At 41.0% G+C, this 13134-nt stretch overlaps 2 protein-coding genes across 2 annotated transcripts in view; both read left to right on the plus strand.

Annotated features, from left to right (window-relative positions):
• LOC111659413 (globoside alpha-1,3-N-acetylgalactosaminyltransferase 1-like) overlaps positions 1-2697 on the plus strand; it is a 5619-nt gene extending 2922 nt beyond the window's left edge. The window contains exons 6-10 of the mRNA XM_087175625.1: positions 37-150; positions 400-609; positions 675-805; positions 985-1062; positions 2550-2697. Of these exons, the coding sequence (XP_087031751.1) occupies positions 37-150; positions 400-609; positions 675-805; positions 985-1062; positions 2550-2697 (681 nt within the window). The remainder of the gene's footprint in view (positions 1-36; positions 151-399; positions 610-674; positions 806-984; positions 1063-2549) is intronic.
• A 1524-nt stretch (positions 2698-4221) lies between these two features.
• On the plus strand, positions 4222-11908 carry gpn1 (GPN-loop GTPase 1). Its single transcript, XM_023412366.2, has 13 exons — positions 4222-4435; positions 5833-5926; positions 6018-6124; positions 6813-6850; positions 7289-7367; positions 7482-7576; positions 8078-8123; positions 8229-8375; positions 8678-8760; positions 9344-9383; positions 9456-9546; positions 10443-10550; positions 11168-11908. The coding sequence occupies exons 1-13, from the start codon at positions 4262-4264 to the stop codon at positions 11272-11274; spliced, it is 1209 nt and encodes a 402-aa protein (XP_023268134.1). The 5' UTR covers positions 4222-4261; the 3' UTR covers positions 11275-11908.
• Positions 11909-13134: the final 1226 nt, after the last annotated feature.

The following is a 13134-nucleotide window of genomic DNA, read 5'->3' on the forward strand; positions in this document are numbered from 1 at the left end:
GTTTGATTTGTTTTATTTGTTCACCTGACTGATCAGATTGAACTGGGTACGGGCCGGAAGATCACAGTTCTCGATGTCCCTAGTGCCACCCGCTGGCAGGATGTAGTACTGAGCCGGATGAAATGGGCCACCATCGCCATCGACAAACAGGTAAGAAGTGAAATGTGGAGGCTGTATACAGCATGAGAGCTAGTGACACTAGATAGTTATATTTAGTCATATAGTTTACTTTATCTAATCCAGTCTCTCCGTTATGCTTTTAGTCCTACATCTCATCTGTACGGTGGCCGTGAAGTGCAAATCACAACGAAATATCAAAAACTGATTTATTTGTCGTGTTTTGTTATTGGTCGTTGTGATTCGCACTTCACGGCCATTGTACATCTGTCATGATTTCAGATCCGTAATGAAGCAGATTATCTTTTTATGATGGATGTCGACAGTATCTTCCACAGCCGCTTCGGAGCAGAGTCCCTCAGCCCGCTATCTGCTGTGCTTCACCGTGGCTACTACAAGGTTTTAATCTTCCTCCTACAGTATTTATCTTCAGTTAATGGAAGTCTTCACTTACTGTCTGTTCTTGTTTGTTTACTTTTGTTTTACCTTTGTGTTGAGCAGTTATTGTTGAACGATATTGCCTTGTTTAATCCATAATTTAATATTTTTCCCCTCAGACAACCAGGAATGATTTTCCATATGAGCGTCGGGGCACGTCCAAGGCGTACATCCCTCCTGATGAAGGAGACTACTATTACACTGCTGCTGTCTGGGGTGGATACCTGGAGGAAATGTACAAGCTAGTCAAGTAAGCAAAACCAAATTATCCCTCGAGTTATTTTCATGGTGTTTCTAGTTAAAAGACAATGAATAATGGAAAGACACAGTAATGATAGGCCAGAGCAAGAGGGGACAATATGGTAAGATTTTAGATAGTGGAAGGGTAAAAACCTTTGTCTCAGAGTTGTACCTCTTTTATTTTATCAGGTACTGTTACAAACAGTCAGAGGAAGATGCCAAGAATAATATTGAAGCTGTGTGGCAGGAAGAGAGTCACCTCAACAGGTACAGTGTTATGGATTTCCACATAAGTTCCTTCATTTCTCTGTTGTTGTTGTTTCCCTGATTCAACATGCAGCTAATAATTTGATTTTGTGTACCTGGATATGAATTGTTCATGTTTTTCGTGACACAGCACAAAATGGAAACTAATTTTTGAATGAATGAAGCGCTACGTTCATTAACGGCTGCAAAGTCAACAGAAGGCAGGTTGGAGTGGATGGCGGGCGTGGAAAGTTTCAACTTTCAGACCAAAGGCCTAAATAAACATCCAGATTTTGATCTGTGGCCAGTAGAATGAAACAGTTTCATGGTAAATCACAGTAAAAATGCCAGATGGTTAGTATGACCATTTAAATTTTAACTATCATTATAACCATGGTTAATTACTGTGGTTCATTTAACTCTTGTTAGCTATTGTAAGGCCACTGGATGCATCGCGTGTGCGTGGCGGCTGCAGAACGTCGCCACACATGTTAACAGGTTAGGGGAGACACACTACCTGTCTGACAAGTCCCACACCTTGTCGCTGTGTCGTGTGATCTAGAGATTTGACACCTCGCCTATACGCAACCCACATGTTGCAGCAAAAATAGACAGAGGAAAGACCTGTTGATGCGTGTGCGTGGCAGCTGTGTCGCTGAACCGTCTACATGGAGTTTCAGGTTACTTGAATGTTGGATTTCTTTTCATTTTAAATAAATTTCTGATTTATTTTTGACTGAAAACATCACTAAAATGTCTCTGTCTCCACATGCAGCTGCTAAAATGGTTGAAAATATATATTTGTATTTTGTGTCTGTATCGTATTCAGTTTTATGTGATGTTGTGGGTATGTATATAATATGACATCAACAGGTCTTTTCTCTGTCTTTTTTTTGATGGGAGATGTGTGTGTCACACCTTAAAAATAGGCAGGACACCCAAACTCTAGATCAGGCGATGCAGCTACAAGGTGTGACATCTGTTTTAACAATGTAGTGATTATACTCATAACCGTGATCATTTTGGTCACTGTTATCATGACATTCAATTTTTGTACCACTTCATCTCCAGCGGTCGATTTAGGCAAGAAAAGCACTGTGGTTAAGGTTAGTGAAAGTTGGTGTTTTAGGATAAATATAAATAAACACGTTGTGTCTGAAGTCACTGTGAACTTTTTCTGTTTTAAAGCAAACCATATTCTTTCTCTAACATTAACCAAGTGCTGTGAGAGTCTAAACAGAACCATTAAAAAGTTAAATAATGCTGGAGTCACTAAAATTAGATATTTTCTGTCTCAAAAACAAAAGAAAAATCCTGTAAATTTAGAAGAATCACAACATTAAGTTGCCTCGATTGTCAAGAAAAAAAAGACAATTCATGCTCATGTAACAAAATCAATAGTTTACATGTTGTGTACCTGCACATAATCGGGAACTGACGTGGGACTAGGTTGTATTCAAATTGTGATTTTATGTTTATTTACAGTATTTTCTGTCTCTGTCACGCAGGTACCTGTTGTACAACAAACCAACCAAGGTGCTGTCTCCAGAGTACTTGTGGGCAGATTACGATCAGGTACCAGAGGACATCAGAGTGGTCAGGATCTCCCAGCTGGTTAAGAACTACGCAGAGGTGCGACCCAATGGTGGACAGTGACGTAGAGTCGATTCAACATCCAGGACATAATAAAAATATGATCATTGGGAGAGCTGGTATGGGTTGCTTTCCTCGGTAAAGTTCACGGATGATACAATGGTGTGTCGTAATGTATTGAAGGGTTGTTTTAGTGCACTTAAATTTTTTTTAATTATCTCAGGGATTTAAAGACATATTTTATAGGTGTGCTTTTTCGGGGCTTGGGGTCTAATTCTACTAATGTTTTAAATCTGTTATATTAAGTCTTATTGATTAATTTAATTGTTTTACACAGTTTTATCTCATTTTTACTGAACCTCATTGTCACTTTTCCTGCCCCTAATGTTATAACAATTTTAAACTTGTTTTTATCATTCATTTTTTAGTGTTCATCCTCAATTTTATCTTGTCTTGTAAAGCACTTTGTAACCCAGAGGTGCTATAAAAATAAAGCTGGTTATTATTATTATTATGAAGAGTCCTGACTGTCACAGACTTCCCTCCACAGTCACATGACCTATGCCCCCCTGAACATTTTAAATAAATACTACAATATTCTGAAAATCATGTACATTTTTCAAAGATTAAACTTTTTACTCAGATTGTTTAAATGATAATCATTTGTAATGAAATGTCTTCACGTGTGGTCTCAGATTTATGGAGCTCCACGTTTATCATTTTGCTTTCCTCAGTTACAGCAGTCAAATCATGTGAATTCACTGATGCAGTTTTTTTCAGCTGCCTTCACACATTTTCTAAACTAGGTCTTTTTTTTACAAAACTACACACAAATCCAAAAATTGCACACAAAATACAAAGTGCCACAAATCTGCTGTAAAATGAAACACTGCATTATAAATATCATAATGTAAAAACATCTAAAAATCAAGTATTTGCATCTAATGCCAAACACGTTTCAGTATAATAATGTTTGGATGCACCATGTGATAAATCTAAAGCTCTTGTTTTCCATAGGCTTGCATATACATATGCATATTCATTTTCATGCAGTGATCTGTTGAGAGGTTGAAATGTACACAGTATAATGAACACCAATGCAATGTTGAAACAGAATATAATTATTTTCCAACATGTTACTGTTGTAACTGGAGTGCAGAGTTGTGTCTGAACATTTTTTACTCTATATTTTTTGCAGTTCTTTTTCTAAAGTCAGTCAGGTTTTTACCAAATGTTTGGCGTCTAAGTCTTGAACCTCTGGTGAAAAGGTTTAATTCATTAGTGACAATGTTTAAGTGATTGACTGATTGCATGTTTTGACATGTGTGAACAAGGTCTTACTTGTTTTAGACTCTGCACAGGTGATTTAGTTTTCTGAGGAATGCATTACCTGTTTGACAACTGCATTAAGAGTTGTGACAATTATGTTTCTGAATTGCATCAAAGCGTTTGAGGAAACCAGTTATTAAGTTCTCTGTTTGTCTCTCTCTCTGTTAGAAGCTTTCATATAAACCCGTGTGCGCCTCCTGGTGCCAAGTTTGTACTCTCACTGATGTATTAAGTGTGTACAGTATTTTTACGACAGTACCTGTGTCTTTACGGCAGCCGGTTGCAATACCCAAACAACATGGCAGCAGCAGAGCAGCGTACCGGTCCCGGTCGTGAGGAGGTTTTGATGGAAAACCAGGAGGGTTCAGCGGCGGGGAAAGACAGCGGGACACCGGGGGCTGCTGCCCGGGACAAACCCGTGTGTCTGATCGTGCTGGGGATGGCGGGGTCCGGGAAAACCACCTTCGTTCAGGTTAGTTAGCGTGTGTGGCTAACGGCGGCTAGCTGCATGAGTTAGCTTCTTCGGGTAACAGGTGACGAGCTGAAAGAGGGAAACGTTTTAAAAGACGTTAAAAACTATCACTTCTTCTTGGACATCACTTGGGAACAGAAAATGGCGGGTTTACATCCCCGTGTTCGTTAGTTCCCACCGTTAGCTGTCGTTGTAGGCTAATATTAGCTGCAGTAAACACGGTTTGGACATTTCATATGTCTGTATTAATCAGAGCATTTGAATCTTTTACAGACTAGTTTCACATTCACACGTCTCGTAGGATTTACAACACTTACCGCGGCTTGTTGTTCACCTGAGGCCTGTACCGCGAAGCTGGGTTTGAGGTACCGAGATGACTTCAGGTTTGACTCTGGGTTTTCAGTCCCACGACGGTTGCTCACTTGTTACCGAGGTAAATCACCATGGTAACTCAACGCTGAACTCCTGACCTGCTCCGGAGCAGGTTAACTTCAGAGGATGGGATCAAAACCACGGACCAATCAGATCACTGGAACTGGAGTAATCAATCCTACAGGATCCTGACAGGGACAAAAGAGTTAACAATTACGTTATTAGATAATAACGTCCAGGAGATATTTTAATAAATGAGTCGAATCGTTTTGATGTTGAAAACAGAGCTGCTAACAAACAGAGGAGAGTTTATCACATTAAATAAATATATTAGTATTATACCTTCATTTGAACTGAACACAGATTCTCTGCTACTCTTCTCTTAGCTCTGACAGGAGGAGACTTTATGACCATAACTGGAAGATAAAACTAAATCTTCTGATGACAAATAAATATTTCTATGATTTATAGAAACTGGTGACTCGTGTCCATAACAGTTTGTTCATTATCAGACAAAAGAGTGAAAATACTCAGTAAGAAATGCACTTACTTAAGGTTTATCCATAGACTGATTTTAATTTGAAGCTATTCCTACTGTTTCTTTTTTATTCAAAAAAGAAATGTGATCATTTTGTTTACACCATGTTGAATATTTTGGATGTGGCTATGATCAAATCTATCTGGCTTTTAAAAGAATTATTCTGTTTTCTTTCTATGCTTTTTACTGCTTAAAGCACATCGGATGACCTTTGTGTATTTAAATGCCTCGCTTATGTGTCCAACCGTTCACCATGATCTAGCAGTAATGCACCTGTAAACAAACATGAAGTTAAAATTAAAGACATGTTGAATTTAGACAAAGACAAAAATCTCCCCCTCCTGACGAGGCCTGTAAGGATTGTGTCATATAAAACGCAGCATTATTCCTTCTGCGAAACCTTAATTAACCAGATCCTAAATAAGATCATGTCTGTTCTATGTAAAGGAGCTCTCTGTTCTGATCTGAGTGTTTGTGTTTTCTCCAGAGGCTGACGGCTCACCTTCACACTCTGAAAGCTCCTCCATACGTCATCAACCTGGACCCTGCCGTCCACGAAGTCCCCTTCCCTGCAAACATTGGTGAGGAGCAGTCTATTTCCTGGACACACAGAACATATTCTTAACAGTGCTGTTGTAGAGAATTGCTCTGTTGTTTTTGTCTTCCCCCCAGACATCAGGGACACTGTGAACTACAAGGAAGTGATGAAGCAGTACGGTCTCGGACCGAACGGCGGCATCGTGACGTCACTCAACCTGTTCGCCACACGCTTCGATCAGGTGACTCGATCAACGCTCTGAATGAACTAAACCAAAGCTGTGAACTCTTTAACCTTAAAACACAGCTCTGACGGATCTGAGGCAAATGTCCAGACTGTTAAAATGATCCACAGCTTTGGTTTAAACTGCCACAAAGTTTATTTTAGTTTAAAGGTCTGAACATTATAATCTAGTCAAGAACTGAGGAGTTTAATCTAGAACTATAGACCTTTAAAACCACAGCGCTGAACTGTTGTCTGGACATACAGGTCTGTATGTTGGTGTCAGCATGGTTCCATCTTTTAGAATAGCTATTACATTTAGCTATTACACTTTTGACAAACATCACACTGGACTGATTTGAAGAAGACAGTTGGACGAGTTGCTCCTCCTGTCAGGATGTGGCTCCTGACAGGAGGAGCAGCCAGTTCACAGAAAAGCAGGAAGTCATCTGGGCTGAAATTATTACCTTGGTAGGGGGGTTGACAATGACCCCCACGCTCTGGACTGGATTAAAATCTCTGACAATCATCCTGCAGACAGAAATCCAGTCTGGATGGGACATGAGACAATAATCTCTGTTCTCTGGAACTGAATGAAACAGTTTTGGTTTTAATTTCCAGACGCAAAGAGTCTGATGAAATCATCAGAAACAACAGACTGAACAAACTGAGATCGTATAACAGGTGTGTCTGTGTGTGTTCTCCAGGTGATGCAGTTCATAGAGAAGAAGCAGCAGAACCACAGGTCAGTATCAGCCTGTGTGTGTCTGTACAGCTGAGTGTGTTCAGGTAGATACAGTTCAGCTGGACCGGAGATGTGTCCTCACCCTCGTCCTCAGTCTAATGTGCAGGAGCAGCAGCTGATTGGTCTTAAATTCTAGCAGCAAAACAACTTGCTGCATTTCTTTTTTTTTTTTTTTTTTTTACGTAAACCAATGACAGGTTTGGCATTTTCAATAAGTGTTACCTTTTCAAATATGAGTGATTTTGTGTTTTCTTGATTCACCATCAGTAGACGAGGAAATGACAAAAGTGGGCTGCAACATTTACAGAAAAATCCAGTTTGCATTATAAGAATATGACTGAGAACCGGAAGAGAGATGTTGGTGTATGAGAGCAGGATACCTCTCTCACCTTGTCTCTCTTGTGTATTGGTGTGTCTGATGACCTTTGACCTCCGCAGGTACGTGCTGATTGACACCCCAGGTCAGATTGAGGTCTTCACCTGGTCAGCGTCTGGAACCATCATCACAGAGGCTCTGGTAGGTCTGAACACCGCGTCTCTGTTTGTGTTTCTTTGCTGATGCTATTACACTCTGTTTATTGTGTGTGTGTGTGTGTGTGTGTGTGTGTGTGTGTGTGTGTGTGTGTTTCAGGCCTCCTCCTTCCCCTGTGTCGTGATTTATGTGATGGACACGTCCCGCAGCGTCAGCCCCGTCACGTTCATGTCCAACATGCTCTACGCCTGCAGGTACCACACTGAACTCGTCACCCTCAGTACAGCAGTGTGGTCTGTCAGTAATGACATCACTGCTCATCAACATGACATCACAGTGACATCACTACAGAGACATGAGACGAGTCCGAAAACCTCTTTTGTTAGTCGTTAGTTTCTTCATATTATTTCCTTATCTAGCAAAGTTAGTTTGGTTAACTAGTATTTTGTTTGTTTTGGGAAACGCTATGGGCACATGAGGTTATTTAGGTACGTGGACTGGTTTAGGACCAGCATGCACCTGGGTGGGCCTGTGCTCCTTGGTTTGCTGCTTGTTTGGATGAATACATCCAAAAGAAAATGCAGATATATTTGGACAATATATTATTTTGCCTGCATAAACTACATCCCCCATGATGCATCAGTGGCCTTTTGATTTTTATTTTGGACTTCAATTTATTTGAAAGACAAATGGACAAATGTCTCACTGTTTCCTGTGAGGTCGTGTCAGTCTCAGCTGCTGTTTCTCTCCCGCAGTATTCTCTATAAGACCAAGCTGCCCTTCATCGTCGTCATGAACAAGGTGAGGTCACTTCCTGTCAGCCGCGTGACTTTATTCTGCTGTTGAGTCACGATCACCTGTTGGCTCATCGTTGACTTGTTGTTGTTGTTGTTGTTGTTTGTGCAGACCGACATCATCGACCACAGCTTCGCAGTGGAGTGGATGAAGGACTTTGAGGTTTTCCAGGACGCCCTGAACCAGGAAACCTCGTATGTGAGCAACCTGACTCGCTCGATGAGTCTAGTCCTGGACGAGTTCTACACCAGCCTGCGGGTAAGAGGAGTGGCACAGACCCGAGACCTGTACCAGATGAAAATGGGTTTAACTCAGACTTGTATGTGTATATATGTAAATAAATAACTATTTATATTTAATACATAAAATAGAAGTGACACGAAGTCAAGTGTAAACAGCTGAGGAGCTGCTTTAAAGGCGTGTAACTGACATACTGACTTTATATAACAAAGCTGGCTCATAACCAGGGTAGATCACTACGGTAACCATGGTAACCTGCACTAGAATCATGAGTAGAACACATCAGATCTGTCCTGACACTGTCGTCTGTGATTCTGCAGGTGGTGGGCGTGTCCGCAGTCACAGGAAGCGGATTGGACGAGCTCTTCGTTCAGGTGGAGGATGCAGCCAAGGAGTATGAGAGGTCAGTGGGCGGGGTTAAAGCTCACGCTCGTCACTGTTGAGCGGTGTGGTGATTGGTTGAGAGGTAGGATCCTCTCTGTGGGTGTGAAAGGTCGTGGGTTCAAATCCAGACTGGGACAAAACAATAAAGTAGCAGCAGCTAAAGACGAGCTGCAGCAAAATTTAGGATCTGCTACGACCCGCCTTTACTAGCTCATTATCAGAGCATCAAAACAACATGTTGGCCGTGTGCAGCTTCTACAAAGACTGATATAACATAAGCCATCCGCAGTACGTGACTAATGATCGGTATCGGCAGCATCACTAATCTCTGCAAACCAACCAATCTGCACACAAACCAAACGATGGAGAAGAAAGTAAAAAACCTTGGAGCAGCAGAGCGATGAGACAAGCTGAAGACGTGTCTCTGCTCTTTTCCTTTCATTCATCACTCGTTTATCACAGAATCTGACTCACACTCTGGAGGTTGATGAAAACGACTGTCGGTGTGTCAGAGTTTCTCTTCTCGTCTGTCGCCTGCTTCATGTTTGTTTTCTTGTCACGGAGGAAAAATAAACTGAACTCTTCTTCTTCTCCTTCCTCAGAGACTATCGACCCGAGTATGAACGACTCCGCAAACAGCTGGTGAGTGTGTTTCTGTCAGAGTGTGTTTTCTGTCTTTTCTCTCCATGTTTTCACTGACTTCCTGTCCATCAGGCGGAGGCTCAGAGCAAGAAGCAGCAGGAGCAGATGGAGCGTCTCAGGAAGGACCTGGGAGCTGTGGACATGACAAACACACCTGCGACAGGTACGGCCGACAGATACTCACAACATAAAATAAAAGGGCTTAAACTAAGTGATTTATTGGTAAAAAGAAATATAGTTTTTACTTTAAAAGGAAGAGTCCGTCTGCTCCGAAGTTCATCCCAAAAGTTTTCTCTGAGGTTATTAAAGAAATTACTTATAAAATAAAATGTGAAATATTTGTTGTGGCAGTAGCAGCTTGCAGCCACCAGGAGGCGCCAAATCCCACTTTGGTTATTTTATTTTTCAGACTTTTCTTCATTTACTTTTTTCACACCAGGGACGAGGAGGGTGAAGAACAGATGTTATTACAACATGTTGATTCATTTTCTTATGTACCAGTGATTTTAGTAAGTTAATTACTAATTAAAATGACTCTAAATCCTTATTTTAACACTGTTAATAAATCATTTAGGTGTCAAAAAAATTCATTTTTATATCGTTGAATAGCAGCTGAAACTTATATCGTCTTGTATTCGGTCCAGTAACTGTTGGAAGTTGTTTTGAAACCAAGGTGGTTCCAGCTCGTGAGGGTTTGAGGTTTTTCATTGTCATATGTGATGGTAAAGATTCTGGACTGTGGGTGGGACAAAAATACACAATTTAAAAACGTCACGTTGAGCTGTGGGAAATGAAAATAGGCATTTTTGACCATATTTTCTGACTCTGTGTAAACCAAGTGATCAATACATTAAATGAGAAAGTAATTAACTGATGGTTCAGTGGAGGAAGTCACTATCACCTGAAGGTAACCGTAGGATGGGATTACTGTGGCGTCGGCAGCTCAGATTAATGGATCCATCGCACCTGAACTACGACGAGCCGTCAGATCAGATCTGTGCGTCTCTTCTGAGAACTCACTTTATCATTGTAATTGGCTGATTGACTTCCTGTCCACAGAGGACGTTGACATCGCCGGACCCAGTGACCTCATCATGACACGTGGTAACCCTGACGACTGCGAGGAAGAGGGGGAGGAAAGTGACACGGACGACATCGACCACGGCGGTGAGAAAAAATAAAACACAGATGTACAAAATGCAGCAACTAAATATTTGATCAAAATAAAATGTATCTGATTTTTAAATATATTATGTCAGAGAAATGTGTAATTTAATCTCTTTAAACTACAGAACATCACTGCTGAGAGATTGGGAGGGATTGATTGATTGATTGATTGATTGATTGATTGATTGATTGATTTAGTTATCTGTAAATGAAAAATATCCACATAACTAAAAAAGGCAGCAGCTCAGTCAGTTCATGTTGGAGAAGAAAACTTTTTGTGATTTGGTGGTTAAACTGCTTTAAATCACAGATGTAACTGTATGAAAGTGTCATATTGATTTCAATAGAAATTATGGGCTGTAAATAATAATCAAAGTAAAACTAATCAGCTTTAAGAAAACAAATGAAATGATTACAACTTTTCTATCTTACTGAAAACTCAGCTGCAGTGTTTCTGTAGTTCCTGCTCTCTGCCTGTAGAGGGCAGTGTACGCCGTTAAACACAGGAACCTCAGTCACATGAATAAACAAGAAATAAAAGTTAAGAACAGAAACCAGGTTCATGTTTGAGTTTGATGAACGTCAGACGACAGACTCGTTTGTTCTCCATGTTTCAGTCACGGAGGAAAGCAAAGAGACCGACGCCTTCGGAAACTTCCTGAAGGAGAGGAAGGAAGTCGTTCAGGTCCGAAACAGGAAGTTTGCGACGCCTGAGGGACCCTGACCTCTGACCTCTACAACCTGACATCTGACTCTGCCAGGATACGAGGACAGTGACAGGAGGCAGGTGAGGGAACGGATTCCCTCTCTGGGGTACGGACTATTACCTGGAACAGATGCTGTGGACGTGAAGCAGATTCTTCAATCACTGGTGTTTTATCTTCAGAATATCTGACCTGCACTTCCTGTCTGATCATGTGACCTCTGACCCCGTGCTTGGCTGCTCCTCCGTGTCGCTTCTTCCTTTAAAAGTTATATTTTTATATCAGAACAGACTCTATTCTATTCTTGTTGACTTTTGTTTGTAAAAGCTCTGAAAGGATCAAATAAAAGTGAGTGTTTCGTTCAACGCTGGTTTTTTAATTTGACGACTGTTTGTGGCATTTTCCACCATGAGACTCCAGCTCCAGGTCTGGACTCTGCTGGACTCTGCTGGACTCTGCTGGCCTCTGCTGGACTCTGCTGGACTCTGCTGGCCTCTGCTGGCCTCTGCTGGACTCTGCTGGACTCTGCTGGACTCTGCTGGACTCTGCCGGACTCTGCTGCAGGGATGAACAGCTTCCGTCCGAAACATAGAGACTTGATCCTAATGATCGATGTTTGAACTGAAGGCTAAAATAAACCTGATCAAAATCTGATCCTTTCTTTACTGAACTCTGTTCTTCTTCTTCAGTTTCTACACTGAACATTTTGCTGCATGAGAGTGAAGAGAAGGTGTGAAGGTGAGAATTTATTTGGTCGCACCAGAGTTTGTCAAAATACATTCACTAAACTCCGAAGACAACGAAGCTGTGAGCTCCTCTCCTCTTGCAGGGTATCTGTGAGTCTTGATTTCAGTTTCCTCAAAAAACTGCTGAAAGGCTTTTTAAAGTTATTTAAAAGTCTTGAATAGCTTTTCTAGCCTTTTCTGTCAGCGGGAATCTTAGTTCTAAAATGTTTTGTCATTGTCGTCATTTCAGCAAAAACTGTCTGAAATCCTCAGGGCTGTTGTTAAATGAATAGGTAATTTTTTAATTGGTTCACCCATCCATTCATTTATCTGTCAGTTTCAGCTGCTTGTCCAGGTCCAGGTCGTGTGTCATGATTAATTAAGAGAAACATAATTGTTCATAAATAATTCTCATCTTTTTCACTGGGTTGGACATAAAAAGGTATTAAAAACTTTTCAGGTTTTAAATAACTAATTAATATTAATTGTCGATTATTTGGCTCCACTCTGTAACATCCTCTGAAACTGCAGCAGAGTGAGACGTCTTCTCTTTAGTTGAACATGTCACAGCAACTTCACAAGTTTCCTTTTCCCTCTAAATCACATCAACACTTGATGCTGATGAATGTTTTTTGGATCAAAGAGCTCGTGAAAAATAAATTAGTAAATAAAATGTAAATAAGAAAAAGACTCAGTATCAGTGAATCCTCAGTACTAAAGGACTCAGGGTTGATGGATCAGGATTGATATAAAGATGGATGACATCACAGCTCCCAAACATCCCTGCCGCCCCCTGGTGGCTGGCTGCAGTATAGCTCATAAGCTCCACCCCCTTCATGTTAATGTATTCAGAGTCATTTCAGGTCGTTCTGTAGTGCTGTGAAACAGGAGTGTAACATCATGACTGACAGCTGTGAATGACTCCCAATTGGGTCGAGCAGGTGTATGGGCGGGACCTTCATACTGTGGCTCCACCCCCCCGAACATCACTGCACAGAATCTGACCCAAAAAGACGTCGCTAGCACAACATGGCGGCGCTCATATCTGGGATATTCCGACACAAGAACAGTCTCTACCATTGGTCCATTAGTTCTGGAGCTTTTGACAGTATCACAGTCTTCCTCAACAGAGTTATGGATCTTTAAATTTGATCT

Source organism: Seriola lalandi, unplaced genomic scaffold (genome assembly GCF_002814215.2).
Source record: "Seriola lalandi dorsalis isolate HSWRI2012SDOR001 ecotype SW California unplaced genomic scaffold, Sedor1 jcf7180002054478, whole genome shotgun sequence".
Lineage (NCBI taxonomy): Eukaryota > Metazoa > Chordata > Actinopteri > Carangiformes > Carangidae > Seriola > Seriola lalandi.